A 22,458-nucleotide genomic window follows, 5' to 3' on the forward strand; every position below is an offset into this window, starting at 1 on the left:
CCAATATCATACTGAATGGGCAAAAACTGGAAGGATTCCCTTTGAAATCTGGCACTAGACAAGGATGCCCTCTGTCACCACTCCTATTCAATATAGTACTGGAAGTTCTAGCCAGAGCAATCAGGCAAGAAAAAGAAATAAAGGGTATCCAAATTGGAAAGGAGGAAATCAAATTGTCTCTATTTGCAGATGACATGATTGTATATCTGGAAGACCCCATCATCTCAGCCCAAAATCTCCTGAAACTGATAAACAACTTCAGCAAAGTCTCAGGATACAAAATCAACGTGCAAAAATCACAAGCATTCCTATACACCAGTAATAGACTTCAAGAGAGCCAAATCAAGAACGAACTGCCACTCACAATTGCTACAAAGAGAATAAAGTACCTAGGAATACAACTAACAAGGAACGTAAAGGACCTCTTCAAGGAGAACTACAAGCCATTGCTCAACGAAATAAGAGAGGATACAAACAGATGGAGAAACATTCCATTTTCATGGTTAGGAAGAATCAACATCGTGAAAATGGCCATACTGCCCAAAGTAATTTACAGATTCAACGCTATTCCCATCAAGCTACCAATGACCTTCTTCACAGAACTGGAAAAAAACACCTTAAACTTCACATGGAACCAAAAGAGAGCCCGCATAGCCAAGTCAATTCTAAGCAAAACGAACAAAGCAGGATGCATCACACTACCGGACTTCAAACTATACTACAAGGCTACAGTAATCAAAACAGCATGGTACTGGTACCAAAACAGAGATATAGACCAATGGAACAGAACAGAGGTCTCAGAGGAAATACAACATACCCACAACCATCTGATCTTCGACAAACCTGACAAAAACAAGCAATGGGGAAAGGACTCCCTGTTTAATAAATGGTGTTGGGAAAACTGGCTAGCCATGTGCAGAAAGCAGAAACAGGACCCCTTCCTGACACCTTACACCAAAATTAACTCCAGATGGATTAAAGACTTAAACATCAGACCTATTACCATAAAAACCTTAGAGGAAAATCTAGGCAAAACCATTCAGGACATAGGTGTAGGCAAGGACTTCATGACCAAAACGCCAAAAGCAATGGCAACAAAAGCCAAAATAGACAAATGGGACCTAATCAAACTCCACAGCTTCTGCACGGCAAAAGAAACAGTCAGTAGAGTGAATCGGCAACCAACAGAATGGGAAAAAATTTTTACAGCCTACCCATCTGACAAGGGGCTGATATCCAGAATTTACAAAGAACTAAAGCAGATCTACAAGAAAAAAACAAACAAGCCTATTCAAAAATGGGCAGAGGATATGAACAGATACTTTACAAAAGAAGACATACAGGAGGCCAACAAACATATGAAAAAATGCTCATCATCACTGGTCATCAGAGAAATGCAAATCAAAACCACATTGAGATACCATCTCACACCAATTAGAATGGCGATCATTAAAAAATTGGGAAACAACAGATGCTGGAGAGGATGTGGAGAAATAGGAACATTTTTACACTGTTGGTGGGAATGTAAATTAATTCAACCATTGTGGAAGACAGTGTGGCGATTCCTCAAGGACCTAAAAATAGAAATCCCATTTGACCCAGCAATCCCATTACTGGGTATATATCCAAAGGATTATAAATCATTCTACTACAAGGACACGTGCACACGAATGTTCATTGCAGCACTGTTTACAATAGCAAAGACCTGGAACCAACCCAAATGCCCAACGATGATAGACTGGATAGGGAAAATGTGGTACATATACACCGTGGAATATTACGCAGCCATCAAAAACGATGAGTTCACGTCCTTTGTAGGGACATGGATGAACCTGGAAACCATCATTCTCAGCAAACTGACACAAGAGCAGAAAATCAAACACTGTATATTCTCACTCATAGGTGGGTGTTGAACAATGAGAACACATGGACACAGGGAGGGGAGCACTACACACTGGGGTCCGTTGGGGGGAAATGGGGGAGGGGTGGGAGGGTGGGGAGGTGGGAAGAGATAGCATGGGGAGAAATGACAGATACAAGTGAGGGGACGGAAGGCAGCAAACCACACTGCCAAGTGTGTACCTATGCAACAATCTTGCATGTTCATCACATGTACCCCAAAACCTAAAATGCAATTAAAAAAAAAAAAAGACTACAAATATGGTACAGTGTCTACTGCTTGGGTGATGGGTGCACCAAAATCTCACAAATCACTACTAAAGAACTTACGCATATAACCAAATACCACCTGTACCTGAATAACTTATGGAAATAAATAAATAAAAATAAAAGCCAGCCTATTAATGTTACAACAAAAAAAGCAGCAAAAGGAGACCATTTTAGCCACGGAAATGACCAACTTTATGACAGCCGGCTGAGATGTTGGGGAGGCAGGGAATGAGGGCCTTGATGGAATTGTTGGTAGCAGTTATATCCCCAGCCAATGGAAGCCTCTCACTAGCCAGGGGAGAATGCAGTGGTCATTCCTCAGTATCCTCTGCTTCAGGGTTGTGGAGCAGGAGTCTGCATAAGGCGAAGATTGCTGAACTTTGGAGTCTGGGCTCTGCATTAACCAGTTAGCTGGGCGACGTGGCACAAATCATTTACCCCTCTGGGTCTCAAATTCCTCAACCTGAATGGCTCCCTAAAGCCCTCCCACATCTGACAGTCCACATGTTTTGTCTCTGAAGCTAATTTAGCATTACCTTCTCGGGGGACAGTCCACATTTGGCTGCAACTTCCACGATACAAGATTCAGTGATCAGCCCTGCCTGAGGAAATCCAAACCCACGAAAAGCCGTGTTGGATGGAAGGTTGGTTCTGCATGCCCAGCCCTGGCAGCGCAGGTTGGGAAACTTGTAAGCATTGTCCATTTTCAGAAGTCCCATTTCTATCACCTGGAGAAACCCAGAGTTGATGCAGTAAGACCTTCTGAACCTGTTTTACCATCCTACGACCTCAGACCAAAACTAGGCTGGAAATGGCAGCCCTCTTTACATCCCACCAAACATGCTAAAATATTCCCATGCCCCAATTAAACACATTTTTGCTGTAAAACAATTTTTAAGTATTTGAATAAGTTTTCCTTTGAGAGCATTATTTTTTATTTTCATATTTTGGAGTTAATGCATTTTTTAAAGATTTCAAACATATACAAAAGCCTTTGATATGTTCACAGGCCCTGAGCACTGAGTTTATAGAATGTAATGAATATAATATCCTGGAAGACAGAGAAAACAGAAAAAATGTTTCAGCATTGGGTCTAATGTATTGGTTCTCAATGAGGAGAATCTTTTCCCTGCTCCTGGGGACATTTGGCAATGTCTGAAGACATTTTTCATTGTTAACATTTTGGATGAGACATTTTTTTTTTTTTTTAAATTGAAATGGTGTTTCGTTCTTGTCTAGGCTAGCGTGCAATGGCACAATCTCAGCTCACTGCAACCTTTGCCTCCCGTGTTCAAGTGATTCTCCTGACTCAGCCTCCCAAGTAGCTGGGATTACAGGTGTGTGCCACCATGCATGGCTAATTTTGTATTTATAGTAGAAATGTGATTTCACCATGTTGGTCAGACTGGTCTCAAACTCCAGACCTCAAGTGATCCACCTGTCCCGGCCTCCCAAAGTGCTGGGATAACTTACAAGCATGAGCCGCCACGCCCTGTCTTGTTGAGACATTTTTGTTTGGGGTTGGGCTGGACATGGTGGCTCACACCTGTAATTCCAGCATTTTGGGATACCAAGGTGGGAGGACTGCTTGAGCCTAGTAGTTTGAGACCAGCTCTGGCAACATAGTGAGACCCTATCTCTACAAAATAATAATAATAATAAATTAGCCAGGCATTGTGGCATGTACCTGCAGTCCCAGTTATCCGGGAGGCTGAGGTGGGAGGATCATTTGAGCCACTGCACTATAGCCTGGGCAACAGAGTGGGTTTCTGTGCCTCAAAAAATAAAAATAAAAAATAAAAAGACTAGAGGGTGGTAATTCCACTGACACCTACAAAATGGAGGCTAAATATGATACAATGAGCAGGACAGTTCCCACCATAAAGAGCTACACACTCCAAAATATCAGTAGGGCCAAAGCTGAGAAAGCCTCCTGGTCTCATGTGTGCATCTGGGAAAAGAGCTCTAAGTATGAGAAGCCTGGGGGTACCACACAGATACAACTCAGCCAACATCTCTGGGCTCACACTATGGGCACCAGGAAGTAACACATGGTATCCCTGCAATGATGGTTATTATGCCTTTATAATTAAATATTACTTAACTATTGGACATTTTCTGATTTAAATCATTTTATGTAACACTCTTTCAGGAATGTTAACTTGCTCCTTAAAACACTTACGAATAATGATTCTTCCAGGGAGGTGCCTGCATTGCTATAATGCTCCATGTCCAGGGCCAAGATTCTGCCATCATTCATGAATCCAGCCTGGGGAAGAGAACCGATGTCGGATGCTGGAACAGGGGCCAAGTCTCTCTAAAATTTGTCATTTACAAACCCTCCACACAGGGGAAAAGCTTCCTGACATTGGATTTGGCAGTGGTTTCTTGGTTATATAACTAGCTTTGTGGTCTTAGGCAAGCTATGTAACCACTCAGACTATCTGTGAAATGGAAGTAAATAAGGTAACACATAGAAAATTATAGACAAGTGCCTCAAACAAAGTAAGTACTCTAAATATAATTAATATTACTATCACAAATAGTACTAATATCACCTATTCTCACACTACTCTCCATCAGAAAACATTATTTTCTCATAGTTTTAGTCACATTATGACAATGGCTTTTGTCACTATAATCCAGTCCTCTCAACAAAGTCCCATGGTGGTGAAGGACATTTCTGCTTCAAGGTCCAGTTGTCACTTCTTCCCCCAGCACTTACACAAACAAGCTCTTCATTGCTCTTCCAGATCGTTCCTCCTTCCAACTCGTCTCTTTCTTCCAAAATCCTCCAAGTCATGTTTGCAGTTTTAGTCTTCATTGCATTTTGCCAAGATTTTCACTACTCCTGTTTTATTTTACACTATAATGGCTCTTGGACCCATCTCTTCTACAACTTATTATCACATCTCAGACCCCAACTGCTTCACGTCTGAATGCATCAGCTGCCTGCCACTGGTTCACCATCCTCCATCCTCTCTCCTCCCCAGACTATCCCGTTACCCTCCCCAAAGCACAGTGTTTAATATTACAGCACTGAGCCATTCAAGGATCCACTCTGTCTCACCCTTTCTTATAAGATCAAGTTTAAACTCCCCATTCTGGGACTCTAGGCCCCTCTCAGGCATCACCTAAACCTATCAATCCTATTTTTCACTACCCTCCAGAAAGGGCTCTGTGTTCTAATTCCCCCTTTCCCCTTACTCCTTACTCCTGCCTCTATCAAACATGCCATGTTCATTATACCTCTGTAGTTTTGCTCTTACTATTCCCACACCTGGCATACCTTCTTTCTGCCTATCCATTCTTTTTTTTTTTTTTGAGACAGAGTCTTGCTCTGTCACCCAGGCTGGAGTGCAGTGGCGCGATCTCAGCTCACTGCAACTTCTGCCTCCTGGGCTCAAGGGATTCTCCTGCCTCAGTCTCCCAAGTAGCTGGGATTACAGGTGCATGCTGCTAATTTTTTGTATTTTTAGTAGAGATGGGGTTTTATCGTGTTGCGCAGACTGGTCTCAAACTCCCGAGGTAATCCACTTGCCTCGGCCTCCCAAAGTGCTAGGATTACAGGTGTGAGCCACTGCACCCAGCCTGCATTCTTGAAGGTCTATGTTTTACCTTCTCTAAGAAGATGACTATATATACTCCAACTCATATTCATCTCTCCATCTTTTAGCCTGAGATTGTTATGTTTTTATAATGACTTCATATATGTCTTATTTAAAAGCTCCTTCAGGATAAAGTTTACTCTAACAAATCTTTTTGAATGAAATCAAATTCAAAATACAGTTTAGAGTGAGTGTGATTAGAAATGGAAACAGTCATTATCTCCTAAAAACATGTATTTAATGATGCAGTTTTGTAATAGAGACAATGCTATGCATTTAACAAATCCCATTGTCTTTCATCCTGGGCACACAGGAGGATGACATTTCTCAGCCTCCCTTACAGTTAGGTGAGAGGGGTCTTGCCAATGACATCTGGATACAAGTGAGGTCCACAACTTACAGGTCTGGTGCCTGAAACCTAAACACCTACCACGTGACACTCCATGCTCTCTTTGTCTTTTCTGTCTGCTGCCCTCAGCAGGAGATCCCCTGGGAGACACAGAATTTGTGGGCAGTGATATCTGATAAAACTTTCTGTGATGATGACAATGTTCTGAATCTGCACTATCCAGTATGGTAGACAGTACCACATGTGGTTACTGAGCACTTGAAATATAGCTAATACAACTATAGAACTAAATTTTTAATTGTATTTAATTTGGTTAATTTAAATTTAAATAGCCATGTGCTCCTAGTGACCACTATATTGGATGATGCAGTTCAAGGACATAGTGGCACCAATAAATGAAAACAGCTCCAGTCCCTGAATGATTTTATAAAGCAGAATACTCCCCTTTTGTCCTCTCAATAATTATATTGAACTGTTACTTGAGCAAGAAATGACATAATAAAAGTTTAAGAGCTTTTAGTTCTTTGTTAGAACACTTAGCCCACTCTGACAAGTAAAATTTTTCTTACAAAGCAAAAGAATTGGCCAGGTGCAGTGGCTCACACCTGTAATCCCAGCACTTTGGGAGGCCGAGGTGGGTGGATCACAAGGTCAGGAGAACAAGACCATCCTGGTCAACATGGTGAAATCCCGTCTCTACTATAAACACAAAAATTAGCTGGGCATGGTGTTGTGTACCTGTAGTCTCAGCTACTTGGGAGTCTGAGGCAGGAGAATCACTTGAACCTAGGAGGCAGAGGTTGCAGTGAGACAAGACTGTGCAACTGCACTCCAGCCTGGTGACAGAGGGAGACTCTGTCTCAAATAAATAATAATAATAATAATAATAATAGCAATAATAAAGCAAAAGAGCCACTATTTTCTACTACAACTTTTTTTCTATGAATTTCTGGAACCCCATTTTACAAAAATATCCTTGATATATTGAAGAATGAGGAAACCATTTGCAAATAATTGCAATTTCACATAACACTACTGTTACGGGGAATTATTCTACTTTTACTTATTTTATATGTGGGAATAAGTGTGGTAATCAAATCTACTTTAATGGAAGTACACACTCACATTTTCTCGTTATTCACTCTGTACAGCCAATACCAGCTGGCACTAAGTGTTTTATTTCTGAAAATGACATTTTTTAGCAAAGCAGAAAAGCCTCATTGAACCAGCTGGTAATCAAAAGCACAATGAATGGAAAGTTAAATAGATGCTCTGTTTGTTGATTTGCTCGTTGTTACTTCCCATTAGAGAGTAGCCAAAGGCTGCCCTGTGCACTGATAGGATGTTACATCTACAATACAAGGTAAATCTTTCTTCCACGCCTTCTTATACTTACTTTGTACTTTCCAAGGTAAGGATGGCGGCCTCCAGTTATTAACATGTCTTCTCCTCGTTCCAGAACACAGCGAACTGCACGACCATGTCTAAAACAGAAAAAAAAAGCAGTGAGGTAAACTCTTTTACCTAGTAGGCATTATCTGGGGTTTATATAACTCCTAGCAAGAGCCTGAGTGTAGCTGAGTGGAGCTCACATACATCACAGAACAACACAACTACTTCCCGTGACTAGTCTCTGCTGATCTCAGACATACACAGTGGCCTTTCCTCCTGTTAGGTCAGGGAATAATGCCAGGCATTTGCAACTTGTGGTACAGAGGCTCTTGGGTGCCAGGGGCTCCAGGGCATTGCTTTGGGACATTTCCCATTGTAATAACGACAATTATTAGAGGAAAATGATCCCATGGTCTTATTTTAGACTGGCCACAAATGGAAGAGAATGCAGGTGCTGCCTAACTACCAAGTGCTCCCTGATAGGAGAGATCTGGAATCAAGGTCTTTTTGCTTCCTGGGATGCAGAAACTGACTCATATTACTCAGCAAACAAATTAAGCCTTCTGGGTGTGCCTGCTCCAGAGAAAATGTTCCATTAGAATGTTTTGAAAGCCTCAAAGGAAAATGACAATATAAATGAATATAAGTATAACAAAAACAAAGTCTCAAATCAATAGAATATACATATACACACATATACATATATACATACACATGCATGTACACATACACACATGTGTACATGCATACATGTATATGTGCACATATATGTGTGTGTATACATGTACATATATGTGTATATATGTATATGTATATATATGTGTATAGGGTACCCCATTTTATAAAAATATCTGATATATTGAGGAATGTACATACATATACACACATATATATACGTTTATGTTTATGTATATGTATATAAATGTATATGTATACGTGTGTATATGCTTATGTGTATGTGTATATATAGGTACATGGTTCAAAAGTCATATATATGACCTCAACATATATAGTTCAGTCCAGCAGGTGCAGAGGACAAGTAACTCCCACCCATTCAGGACCTGTTTCTGTCTACTTTCTAGGTATCATAATATTTTTTCTGTGGCTTTTATTATTTTCAGTAATTGATTTTCATTTTCATTTCTATAGGACAATATAAGACGAGTAAATGTAATAAGCTGGCAGCTTGTGTGTTTGTATAGTATATGTGATATTAAATAATCTTGGCCCAGTTTCTTCCTCATTGATTCTGACAGTGAGAACTTTCAGCGTGACTTCATTTTATTTTTAGCAGATTTTCTCCATTTACTTGTTTGCAGCAAACGCAGTGACAGCTGCAATGGTTCCAGTCTTGAACGCTTTCCCTCCAAACGCTCCACCAACACGCCTTACATGACACATGACCTTGTTAGCTGGGAGCTTCAAGGTTGAGGCAACTATGTCCTGTGAACAATAATAGTTCTGATTAATCTGATCCATCTTCAGCAAGAACTTAATTGTGAGTGTCATTATCATACCTGTGACCTTAACAACAACAAAAAAAACTGTCCTCTGAAATGGGAGTGTGACAGTCACTAGATGTTTTGATTCTTTAATGTTGTATGTGATACCCACACCATGTGGTTATGCTAAATAATGGGATAATGTCCAATAACCCTGGCACAGAGCCCCAACTGATCTCAACAGTACTTGGCTAGAATGACATTGCCTAAACTAATTAGTAGTCTTTTCATTACCAGTGAGATATTTTTGTGCTCATACTTTTTTGTATTTTCCCCATGAATTACACCTAAATTATCCTATTCACATTAATCCCTAGATATACGTTTCCTGTGGCCTTGGGATTTTGCAGTCTTTTAAGCCTCGCTCAGCATGGGTCTTTTCCTTGCATTCTATTATCTCTACTGGAAAATAAGCACTTCTCAGGCCAGTATGGTGGCTCACAACTGTAATCCCAGCACTTTGGGAGGCCAAGGCAGGTGGATCACCTGAGGTCAGGAGTTCAAGACCAGCCTGGCCAACATGGCAAACCCCATCTCTACTAAAAATACAAAAATTAGCCAGGTGTGGTGGTACATGCCTGTAATCCCAGCTACTCAGGAGGCTGAGGCAGCAGAATCACTTGAACCTGGGAGGTAGAGGTTGCAGTGAGCTGAGATTGGTGTGACTGAGTGAGACTCTGTCTCAGGAAAAAAAAAATCACTTCTCAATTCTTGCTTCGATTGCTGCTAAAGTTTAAAGTTGACCAGTTGGTCTTTCCTGGATGCAGATCTCACTCTTCTGCCATCTTAGTGATTAGGGGTCATTTAGTCTTAACAATGATTCTTACAGATAGGAAGCCTGAGATGGATAAAGTGATGGACCCAACAACCCATGGGGAGTGAAGAGCAAAGCAGGCCTGGAGTGGATCTTCCCTGAACCTCCTTAGGATTCCACCTTTCACAAGGCCTCATTCTCCAGTCTCACATTCCTACTCCTCTGCTAACAGCACTGACTCCTTATCACTCGAATCAAGACCTCTCTGCTTCATTTCCCTAACTCACACCCTGATGCCTAAACCTAGCCTCCCTAAAGGCACCCTCCATTCCAGCTGTGGTAGTCATTGTGCTATTCCTCCTTCTTTCCATGCACGCTGCCTGGGATACAGCACAGAGGCAACAAATGTTTGCAGAAGACATGAGTAAATGAATTGATGTCATTTGATCTTGCTGCGGAATTGCCTGGAAGGGACTCCTCATGTCCTACCATCTAGACAAACCTCACTCTCACTCTGAATCCAAACTTAAGACTTCTCTGTGGGACTTCCTGGATGATTCTAGCCCTTGGCAAACTCTCCTTTTTCCTAATTTCTCCACCCATGTACATTTTGCTTTCACTGATTTAGCACCTGGTTGCAACCTTTTCAATATTGTTTCCTAACTGTTTCATGTGAGTTAGGCACCATAGGCTTTGGAGAGCAGGTCTTCCTTTTTCTTCTTCTTCTTTTTTTTTTTTTTTTTTGAGACGGAGTTTCGCTCTTGTTACCCAGGCTGGAGTGCAATGGCACAATCTCGGCTCACCGCAACCTCTGCCTCCTGGGTTCAAGCAATTCTCCTGCCTCAGCCTCCTGAGTAGCTGGGATTACAGGCACACTCCACCATGCCCAGCTAATTTTTTGTATTTTTAGTAGAGACGGGGTTTCACCTTGTTGACCAGGATGGTCTCGATCTCTCGACCTCGTGATCCACCCGCCTCGGCCTCCCAAAGTGCTGGGATTACAGGCTTGAGCCACCGCACCCAGCTCCTTTTTCTTCTTTTGTGTTCTTAACAGTTGTGCCAAGAGCTGAGCAAAAGAGAGCTGCTAATTCCATAGCTGATTTTAAAGCTACAATCCACAAACAAAAGGCCTCTACTTTAATAACACTGTTTTAAAAGCATTGAACTATGGCTATTAATACCCAAATCAATATGGCTATTAGTATTCAATAGTTCTTCAGTTCCTGAAGAAATGACATTTTTTGTTTTGTTTTGTTTTAGAGACAGACAGGTTCTCATGCTTTCTCCCAGGCTGGAGTGCAGTGGTGTGATCATAGCTCACTGAAGCCTTGAGCTCCTGGGTTCAAGTGATCCTTCCACCTCAACCACCCAAATACACTTTTATCTCTAATTGCTTTTGATATATTTCACTGGTCAGAAATCATTTAGCCATGTCGTCTTCACAATGGCCCCATGTTACCTGTATATATTTGGGAAACTGTGTGGACACATAGACATCTATTTCTTGATCCTCTCCTTTGGGAACCACAAGCATACTTTGGGTTTCCATATAAAAATGTTCTTGACCTCCCATATGTATTTCACCTGTTACAGGAAAATACATGAAAGTCAAGGATGTATTTAGAAAAAACAGGTAGTATCCCTGAGCTGTGATCCCATTGTGCAGAAATTCCACTGACAGTGCTTCTGCTGGGGCAACAGGTTGCATAGTGAAGTGTAACAAACAGCAACGTTTAGCTTTCAGTCTACTTACAGATTTGAAATAAAGTTCTGTAGGGGAATCTTTTGTGTCTGCTAATACCTAGGTCACAGAGTCCTAGAGAAAGGTGTATGATTTTCTGGAGCCAAAAGCAGAGGGGTCTTGATTTATAGGTCATAAGGAGCCAGCGCTGTTAGCAGAGGAGTAGGAACATTAGAAAGTTCTAGGACAAGTGGGAATAGATGTACTGCTTCCTCTCCCACTTGTTAAGTACAGATAACCCTGAACACTATTTATAAAACAAATATAAGAAGACTCTGAAAGGTGGAAAGAAGGCAGACCAGGTAGGGACTTCAGGACCCAAGGAAAGACACAGCAGTGAGTTCAGTGGGTTTTGTTGTTGTTGTTGCTGTTTGCTTCAGATATCCCAGACTTAGTTCCATAGAAGCAAGCAATTTAAAAATAACAACAGGCAAAGACAAAAAAAAAAAAAAATCCTCAAGAAAAGCCCACTCGCCCTAGCTAAAGGACCAGAAAAAGGGAAGACTAGAAAGAAAAAAAAAAACTTTTAGACAATAAGCACTCTACTCCAGGCAAAAACCAGGGAAAAAACTGCAGCCCCACCCCTACTGTAAAGGTGCAGTAGGAAATCTACAGTTCCACCCTCGTCAGGCTGCAGCGAGGCATCCCAGCCTCTCTGTTGGTGCAGTGTCAGCAGAGCTACATGGGGAACCTGGACTTACAACCCCTACCTAGCAGTAACAAGGCATCACCCCTTTCTTCCCCATCAGCAAAAGGTTGAAGAAGTCTAGTAAAACAGAATATTCTAGCAAAATAAAATATTTAAATAAGATCCAAGGTCTCAACATAATATGTAAAATGTCCAGGGTACAATCAAATATCATTCATACAAGGAACCAAGAAAACCCAACTTCAATGAGAAAAGACAATCAACAGATGCCAATACTGAGATGATGCAGATGTTGGAATTATCTAACAAGGATTTCAAAGCAGCAGTAATAAAAATGCTTTAATAAGCAATTACACAAACACTTGAAACAAATGAAAAATTTGAAGCCTTAGCAAAGAAATAGAAAGTATAAAAGAAAACAAACAAACAGAAATTTTAGAATTAAGACGTATGAACAAAATTTTAAAAGCTCAAGGGATGGGCTCAGCAACAGAATAGGGAGAACAGAGGAAATGTTAATATACAAGAATATAGAACAATAGAAATTGGCCAATCTGAAAAGTTGAAAAAAATAGACTGGAAAAAAAAAATAAACAGAGCCTCAGGAACCTATGTGGCTGTAACAGAAGATCTAACATTTGTGCCACTGAGATCAAGTATTTGAAAAACAGTGGCTAAAAATGTCCCCAAATTGGCAAAAGGCACAAATCTACAGATTCAAGAAGCTGCGTGATCACAAACAGAATAAATTTGAAGAAATACACATGCCAAGACACATCATAGTCAACCTTCAGAAAATTAAAGACAAAGACACCATCTTGAAAACTATGAGAAAGAAACACTACTTTATAGGAAAAAAGCATAGTGAAACTCTGTCTCTATTAAAAATACAAAAGTCAGCTAGGTGTGGTGGTGGGCACCTGTAATCCCAATTACTCAGGAGGCTGACACAGGAGAATGGCTTGAACCTGGGAGGTGGAGGTTGCAGTGAGCTGATATCATGCCACTGCACTCTAGCCTGGGTGACAGAGTGAGACTCCATCTCGGGGGGTGCGGGGGAAGCACTTTCAAAGACAGCAGATTTCTCTTCAGAACTGTGGAGGCCAGAAGAAGTGGCAAAAATTTTTCTACTATGAAAATGCCTGTCAATTCAGAATGCTGTATCCAGCAAAAATATCTTTCAACAATGAAAGGGAAATCAAGACATTTTCAGACAAAGGAAAACTAAGAGAGTTTGTTTTAAACAGATTTACCCTAAAATAATGGCTACGGGAAGTTTTTGAAACAGACAGAAAGTAAATTTTTTTAAAATAAAGAAATCTTGAAACATCAGGAAGGAAGAGAAAACAACAGAAAGAATAAAAATACCAGTAAATACAATAGACTTTCTTTCTCCTCTTGGGTTTCCTTAATTGAATCTAAAGCAGAATTATAACATTGTTTCATGTGATTCTCAATGTATACAGAAGAAATAGTTAAATAGAATCAATTATATTATAAAGAGGAGAAGGACGCAAAGGGAGGTAGTTTCTTCACTTGACTTGAACTTGTAAAATGTTGATACCAGACTGTGATATTTTATACTTTATGCATATAAATTTTATTTTATACATGTATGTACGTGTGTGTGTGTGTGTCTGTGTAAACTAGAGCTACCACTAAAAAAAATCTGCACAAGGAGATATACTAATAAACACTATAGATTAATCAAAATGAAATTCTAAACAAATATTCAGGCAACCCACAGGAAGGTGGGGAAAAGAATAAAAAGTAGAGGGAACAAACAGAATATAATTATGACTGGCCATCATGTTAGTGCAAGGCAGTACTTTTAAAAATCAAAAATTTGCTCAGTAATAGTGAATTGCAAATTGTTTGAGGGAGATTCCCAATGGGATGTTTTATATTGAAATCTGGACTTCCTATCTTATCCAAAATCTGAGTTCAAAATATAGCACAGAAAAATGAACAGATTCTGCTTCGCTTATAAAATATAAACATTAAAATTTCATAAGCTCAGACCTTAACTTCAATTTAAGCTTTTGTCAAAGTCTGAAGACCCATGTCATTGTCACTAGTCTCAAATTCAAGCTTGCAGTATTACTGATTCTGCCTATCCACTCAGAATTTATTTTGTTAAGTATTCACGTTATTCAAAATATATAGACCTAAAAAAAAATTAGACAGAGCTAATTTAAATTCTGTTTAAATCTGTACAGTAGGCAAAGTTTTAGAAACCTGTTACATTGCACCCCGACAGCCCCCACCCATAGTGCCCCCTCTTCACCTTAGGGTGCTGCTTTCAACTCTCCAGGTTGGAAACCAATTTGATCAACTAATCTCTGAGATAAAATGTCATCCCACTATGGATTTAGGAGTGATTCCTCTAGGCATATTTGCATTTTAATAAGAGGCCCTTAAAGCCCCAAATCTACTACGATGTGAAGGTGTCCATCTGTGGCATGATCAAAAGGACAGGTTTAGGGAATGCAATCTCAGCTTCCGGGCTGCCTGGGTCTCTTGTAAGTCCTGCGATACAGATTGTCCTCTGTGTTCTCCAGTATAAAGCACATCCCCGCTAACAGAATGTTAATGAGCTAAATGAGAAGCAGGACAATGTAGAGGAAAGAATACTAACTTTGGAGTTGGGAAAACTCTTAGATTTGATCCTGGTCAATCAGGTAGCCTCTCTAGCCTCAGCTGGCTCATTTGAAAATGGTAATCTTTAGCATCCTTCAGTGCTATGACACCAGGATTAGATAGAACTGAAACAGATCTTCCAGCGGATAAGAACAAACAATAACGTCACCCCCTCCAAGAACACATTCTAAGACCTTCTGTAATTCTCCACATATTTTATCTTTTAAATATTTTTTTTTCTTGGAACACCTATTTCCTTTTTTTTCCCTTCAACTTTTAAGTTCTGGGGTGCAGGTTTGTTTCACAGGTAAATGTGTGCCATGGTGGTTTGCTGCATAGATGAAGCTATCACTTAAGTATTAAACACAGCATCCATTAACTATTCTTCCTGATGCTCTCTCTCCCCCATGCCTACTCTTACAGGCCGGAGTGTGGAACACCTATTTTCTTAGGAGACAGATGAAGTGTTGTTATGATAATTACTTCTAATTACTTCTCATTGAAATAAGTAAACAGAAACTCAAAATCCAAACGACAACAGCAGACAAAGGAAAAACCAGACTCAAACTAGTGAGTCAAGAGGATGAAAACTGATTTTCTTTTGTCTTCCCTTCTCTTTTCTTGCCTTCTTTTATTTTTCTTCTTTTTTTCCCTTCCCTTTCCCTTCCCTTCCTTTTCCCTTCCTTTCCTTTCCCTTCTCTTCCCTTCCTTCCCTTCTTTCTTTCACAGTCTCACTCTGTCACCCAGGCTGGAGTGCAATGGCGTGATCTCATCTCACTGCAATCTCAGTCTCAATCTCAACTCCGCCTCCTGGGTTCAAGCCATTCTGGTGCCTCAGCCTCCCAAGTAGCTGGGATTACAGGTGTTTGCCACCACATCCAGCTAATTTTTGTATTTTTATTAGAGACTGGGTTTTGCCATGTTGCCTAGGCTGGTCTCAAACTCCTGACCTTAATCAATCCACCTGCCTCGGCCTCACAAAGTGCTGGGATTACAGGTGTGAGCCATGGCACCCAGCTTCCTTCCTTCCTTTCTTCTTCTTCTTCTTCTTTTTCTTTTCTTTTTTTTTTTTTTAAATAGAAGGAGTCTTGCTACATTGACCAGGCTGGTCTCAAATTCCTGGCTTCAAATGTCCTGCCTTGTCCTCCCAAAGTGCTGAGATTATAGACATGAGCCACTGCACCTGGCATTTATACTGAAAAGTACTGTATAAATGTCCTTTTAAATATTCCTGTATTATTTTTATACTTATCAATCGGGTATGTGGCAGTAACAAAAATTCAAGTAAGTGACAGAATAAACCAATCACCTAATTGAGTTAGATAATTAAAGAAGATATCAAGGAAAAATACAATAACAATTCTTACACAAATACTCATTATGTCAAGCAACAAACGAGAAAAGGAATCCCCCTAAATATTGATATTTCCAACATGCTCATGCCATGAACTCCTACGATAGAAATGTACCTGCTTTTTCTCTTCATTACCATATATCAAACTCACCCTTCCAGTGTTTTTTACATTTTACTAGCCCTAAGAATTACCTGGAAAACTTGTTAAGACAGATTCCTGGGCTGCTTTGGATCCTCTATAATTCTAAAAAAGGGCACTGGAATCTCTAGGTCTCATAAACATCCCCAGTGATTCCTATAAGGAGAAAATCTTGGAAACACTGGGTTTGATAAACGAACACCTGCCAATGTATCTCACTAATAGACAACCTTTACAGGAGAACAACAACAAAATCATCTAAATCTAATAATCATTGCACACAGTTATTGACTGGTTACTATATGCCAAGAACACATGATTATCGCTTATAATCTTTGTAATTCACCTTTGAAATTGTTTTTACTTTATCCATATAATATTAAAACAGGAAGACTGAGCCCTGAGAATTGCCCTGCTAGGTCACACAGCTAATAAGAAACAATGCTAAGAAAAGCTGGTAGGTGATAGTCCCAGGTGTCTTTCCTCCAGCTTGCAGGTGACATTTCCTGGGTGCCAGCCCCTGAACATGCTTCAAGTTTAATACACCTATGGAGTTGAGACATGATGGGCTTGGAACTTAAGAAGCTGGGCTGACTGATGACATATTACACAGGTCTGGTTGTGTACTCAGGATGACATGTGTCTTAGGAGTCTTCATATTCTTGTGATAGAGGTTGGAGAGAAAAATTAAGAAGATGGGAGTTTTGTGTGTGTGTGTGTGTGTGTGTGTGTGTGTGTGTGTGTTTGAGATGGAGTCTCCTTCTTGTTACCCAGGTTGGAGTGCAGTGGCATGATCTTAGCTCACAGCTATAAAGGACATTATTGAGACAACTGGCAAAATTTGAATAAGCTGTGTAGATTAATAGTATATATGTTGCTAATACTCTGATTTTGATAACTATGTTTATGTAAGACAACATCCTGTTTTTAAGAAACAAACACTGACTACTTAGGGGTAAAGAGATATACATCATGTTTACAATTTACTCTCAAGTGGCTCCGAAGAAGTGTGTGTGTGTGTGTGTGTGTGTGTGTGTGTGTGTGTGTGTGTATAAAATTGGGTAATCTAAGTAAAGGATATTTGGGAGTTTCTTTAATGCTTCTGCAACTTTTATGTAAGTTTTAAAATTAAAATTGTTTGAAATATTAAAATGTTTTAAAGCAAAAAGTTTAAGAATCATACTGGAAAGTTATAATTAACTATTTTCTAAGAAGCAAATTTAATTGTAATTACATACACACATACAGGAAAGAATTTTGGAAAAAAGAGAAAGGAGAAAGGGAAGGGGAGAGGAAGGGAAGAGAAAGTAGAGAAGAAAGAAAGGAAGAGAGAGAGAATCAGAGAGAGAAAGGATGAAGAAGAGACTAGGGTTTTGGAAATCCTAATAAAACCTATCAATTCAATGGCCAACTTTGTCATTTAGTAGCTATTGTGTGACCTTGGTTACACTCCATAGTTACTCTGGGCCTCCATTTTCCAGCCTATAAGACTGAGATAATAATACCCTCTGCAGGGTGGTTGTGAACAGGAAAGGAAATGACATCTCTAACAGCCAGAGCCTTGATGAGGGAAGAGGGGTCAGGGCACAGGGGAGGGGCTTGCCTTTTGTTTTCCATCCCCATATGCTCTTCGCCTACCCCAGAGACAGGGAAACACATTGTGAATGCCTGTTTCTGAGGAGCAACACCCGCCTAGGCTGCCAGATGATTTCCAGGAGACAAAGGAAGCGTTAAACTGGACATGCTTAGAAGGCTTCCAGGGTTGCTTACCCTTCCTTTACTTTTTTACCTTCAAGAATGTGATCAACTACTTTAAATGCTTCATCAACATTTCCATATTCCAGTTTCCTTTCTGGCTTGAAGAAGGAGTTGTGTTGTATAGCTTCCTAGAAAGAGAACAGAAGAGTGAGGTGTCCTGGGCAAGAGATGCCGCCCTGGGGTGGCAGCCATGCCCCACTGTGCATCCTCTGAGCAGGGGCTGTTCTTCCCTTCACCTTGTGGTCCCATGCATTTTTCACCATGACCCTGGTGAGCCAAGCTAAGAATCCAACTGCAGAGAGACTCCCCAGTGAGGAAATGTAGATGTGCCCACTGAGTTGAAAGAAATAATGCACAGAACAAAACTGGCACCTAAGTGATCTCAGAATGAAACTAGTATCTTCCAGGGAGATTATTCTCTTCACCCCACAATCCATTTCATGCAGCCAAGGCCATACAGCACAGAGCTTCAGAGCCGGGGCTCTAGGCCTAGACCGCATCATGTGCATTTTCCCCATTTACCAGCTTTGACTGTGGACCTATCACTTCACCTCTCCTATCGCCATCTATAAAATGAAAGTAACAGGTGTGCGTATAGCTCCAATAGAATTGTGGTTGGTGAAGATAAAATGAAATAAGACATGTGAAGAGCTTATGTGGCATATAGTAAGCATTTAATAAATGTTAGTTGAAGACACTCTAGTGATTGGGATCATGGTGGCTCTGCCTGTCAGTCCCACATTACTTCTTTGTGGGGATGAGCATTTCATTTGCACAGGGCAGTAAAGCACCTGGGACCTCCAGCCCTAGAAGTAAGATTTCAGACAAGCCCTGTCTGGGTGCTGGTGTACAAATCCATGCATACACTGGCCCCTATTGGCTCTCCCTGGGTGCCCAGTGAACAGGGTACAGTGGTGTACATAACCAGAGATGTAGTTACAATAATATAGATTGGTTTTTAGCTATCCTGAGAATTTATCTTGCATTAATCCATGAGTCCACTGACAAATGTGGTGTGCCAGCTCCTGCTGGCATTAACGACTGTGAGTTGTTGTCCATCCATGAAATTCCATTCTGTTAGGAGTTGGGGATTCTCTTAGCTCTGTTTTCTTCTGGCCACCAGCAGGTATCTAGACAACACCCCTTAGAGGGATGTGCTATTGTGATTCTGCCATTGCCCCTATTCAAAAACAGGGTTGGTTTGTTTATAGCACAGGTAGAGCCCAGGTTCTTTGACAGAATGTTTGTTTATTGCTTTGGTTAGTGACTAGCTATGTAACCTTGGGTGACCCTTTTAGTTTCCCCATCAGAATGGGGATGAAAATAGTTTTTACCTTATAGGATTGTTGTGAGCATTTTGTAAGTGAATGTGTGAAACTGACCTAGAACCATGTCAACCATGTAGTGAGCTCTGTATAGGTCCTAGCTGTGATCATGCTGTTTTGGTGATTATTATTCATGACAGATTCTGGTAGGGAACACTTTTATTTCACTATGGTCATCAGCCTTACCCCTTATGCAAGAGTTTTGATTATTTCCCCATTTCATCTACTCAAAACTCAAAAAGCATAAGTCAGATTAGATCTTTGTGATGGTGACAGAGATATTTGTTTTTGTTCTGTTTTGATTGATAACACACTTCCTATTGGAATCAGTACATATGCTTTCCTTATTAATCCAAGATTAAAGAGATTCCAGGTTGGAAAGAAAAAAGAAGCTAGGTTTCATAAACCCTGTTTTTAAAAGTTTAATCTTTTTCAACTTCACTGGCTGCTTGCTCTTTGAGTAACTTTGAGCCAATTTTCTGAATTTTTCTTAGGAAAGTGATAAAAGGAATGTAATGTATAGGGAGGGGGCATATTTCCCTGCTATACATTTTGATTAAATCCTCTCTGATCCAGTTGATCAAACTTTGAGAGCTTAATCTCTGAACACAATGTGAGGCAATTCTTTTCCACAAAACCAAAGCTTGTATCTGATGCTGGGATTCTCTGGCGGACAATCACAAGTCTGCTGGCTGATGTGGGGAGGCCTGGGGAAGTGGCATCTATTATACTTGCTTATCAGGACTTTTATTCAGCTGGAAGGTAGGCGGAGTGAAGAGTAGATATTTAGCCTGTGGTATTGGGCAAAGAATTAGAAACAAAATAATTTCTAATAAGTAATTTTAACTCTCCAGCAAAACTTCGGGGGATGGAGTACATGAAGCAAGCAAGAACAGCAGGCAACATGTAAATGAAAAGGGCCTGAGAAGGGAATAGAGTGTTTGGATTTGAAACTGACCAGGAAAATCTGGGAGGTCTAACACGCTTTGACTCCAACTAAACTTTTAAAATTTTGTCTTTTTAACATGATATTAATTTTAAAACATCAGAAAAATTCCCAGAGACAAACTCCATGTTCCTAGGCATCAAGCAGCATGGCAGGAAGCACCCCCAATACCTGGTTCTCCTGGAGTCCCTGATCGTGCCCAGGTCGCTTCTTCAGTTCTGCCTCAGGCCACGCTAGTCACCCAGAGGGCAATGTGTTCGTTATGCTGTGAAGCTACTATTGTGTCCCAGAGCACATGCAGCCTGTATGGACTGAGTCTAATCTATTTACGCTGCCTCCGCAATGTTCATAGGCTAGATCTCAGGATTCGAGCTTGGAATGCTGGGGCAATACGGTTCCTCTTACTCCTTGATCATGAACAAGGAAGCTCAGGTTGTCCTGGTGGCTATCTGTGACCACAGGAGATCAAGCCTGAATCGTGGGCAGCAGAGAGTTAGTGGCAAAAGAAACTGTATCCTTGGGGAAATTGTTAATCCTGAGACTGTTCAGAGGTCACTAAAGTCCCTGTATTCTGGAAGCCACTTTAATCCACATTTTTCTCTTACAGTAGCCAAAAGCATTTTAATCAATATTTGTTCTGGCTCCCAACTGGCATCAGCATGGAACTCATTACCTCGATTGTTAGGATCAGTGGCTCCAAGTCTTGATAGACAATCTTTACTCGCTTAGCAGCTCGCTTTGCCTGAACCTCAGAATCGGCAAGCACGGCACAGACAAGGTGACCCACACAGAACACCTACGACACAGAAAGACCTTTGTTGTCAAGGAAGGCAGGCATCAGTTCCTCTCTTTTATTCATTTTCTTCCTGCTTCCTAGTACTAGATCACACTAGGGCTAGGGCTAGATACACACTAGGGCTAGGCTACACACATGCAGATGTGACCCCTGCACATCAGTCCATGACTATAACCATAGCTGGCCTCCTGATTACAGGCACTGGGGGAAGTTTAGACCCTTGTGCTCTATCAAAGGAGCATGAGTGATGTTGTCTTGAGGATGGCTGACTCAGGCTCCAGGCCAAGCCTATGAGGCTATGTGAGGGCCAGCCTGCCCCATGGCTTGACATGTAGCTGTCACATGACAATCAGAGCTGTTCTGAGAGAAGCAGCCTCTGCTTTCATGAACAGGGAGGACCAGGAAGTCACAGTTCATCTCAGTCAGAGAGAAAAAGGGGGTGACTTGGGAAGGAGAGTCCCCTTTGATAACAGAACACTGCTGGTGAGCACATCTCTCCTCACAAACTGCCTTTTCATGAAAGACTTCCTAGCCAAGATGCAACCAAGCAGATAGCATCCCCTTCCTGGGGGGCTGGCAGCTAGGATTATTACGTGGGTGGGGTAGCTAGACTCAGGAGTTCACACAAGGACCAGAGAAGAACATAGGGAAAATAAATCTTAAGCCTTGAGAAAGGTGAAAACAGTCTGGACTGGAAGAAGTCACCATTACTGCTGAGTTCTCTCTCCTACCTTATGCTGTAAGGATTCACAATTCCAGCGTAATCACTCATTTTAAAAATAGACTAAACTATTACGTCTTTTCCACAATGAACGTAAAGTAGTTTTATCAACAGAAAAAAAGGGTATTAAAAACATTAAATCTAGCATGAACACAGAAAAGTGTGTTCGTTGGAAGTGGACAGTGAAAGAGAGAAAAATGAAACAAGAATGTCAATGTGTTGGTAATTGTTGAAGTTGGGTGATGGATCTATGGGGTTCATTGTACAATACTTTTCTATTTTTGTGTATGTTACAACTTCTACAATGAAAACTTTTTAAAAACGCATTAAGTGCCATAAATGAATATTTTAAAAAGCATTAAACCAATAAAGGCATCATTCACAATAGCACTGTTCTTTGCTCTCCAAAGATGCCTGATTTTGCTCCTGTGACCTGGCACATAGATGTGGCCCCTAAGATGCTTATACTCTTCATAAGGACATCTCAGAGAGCAGGTACTATCATGCAGTTGAGACCAGTTTTGCTTTATGTATTTATGCAAAGGTCTTAAATTCTCACTGACTCTGCCAGTGCTGCACAGCCCTGCTTCGGGGAAGTTTCAACCTAGAGTTCCA

General features: G+C 40.7%; 1 protein-coding gene across 5 annotated transcripts in view; it reads right to left on the minus strand.

Annotated features, from left to right (window-relative positions):
- AOX1 (aldehyde oxidase 1) overlaps positions 1 to 22,458 on the minus strand; it is a 92,030-nt gene that overhangs the window by 32,449 nt on the left and 37,123 nt on the right. For all 5 annotated transcript variants that reach the window (XM_039469499.2, XM_003925677.3, XM_074398620.1 and 2 more), the window contains 7 exons: positions 21,000 to 21,122; positions 18,087 to 18,183; positions 11,234 to 11,358; positions 8,828 to 8,961; positions 7,523 to 7,610; positions 4,352 to 4,438; positions 2,706 to 2,897 (listed from right to left, as the gene is read on the minus strand). In XM_039469499.2, the coding sequence (XP_039325433.2) occupies positions 2,706 to 2,897; positions 4,352 to 4,438; positions 7,523 to 7,610; positions 8,828 to 8,961; positions 11,234 to 11,358; positions 18,087 to 18,183; positions 21,000 to 21,122 (846 nt within the window). The remainder of the gene's footprint in view (positions 1 to 2,705; positions 2,898 to 4,351; positions 4,439 to 7,522; positions 7,611 to 8,827; positions 8,962 to 11,233; positions 11,359 to 18,086; positions 18,184 to 20,999; positions 21,123 to 22,458) is intronic.

The sequence above is a fragment of the Saimiri boliviensis genome, chromosome 5 (assembly GCF_048565385.1).
Source record: "Saimiri boliviensis isolate mSaiBol1 chromosome 5, mSaiBol1.pri, whole genome shotgun sequence".
Classification (NCBI taxonomy): domain Eukaryota; kingdom Metazoa; phylum Chordata; class Mammalia; order Primates; family Cebidae; genus Saimiri; species Saimiri boliviensis.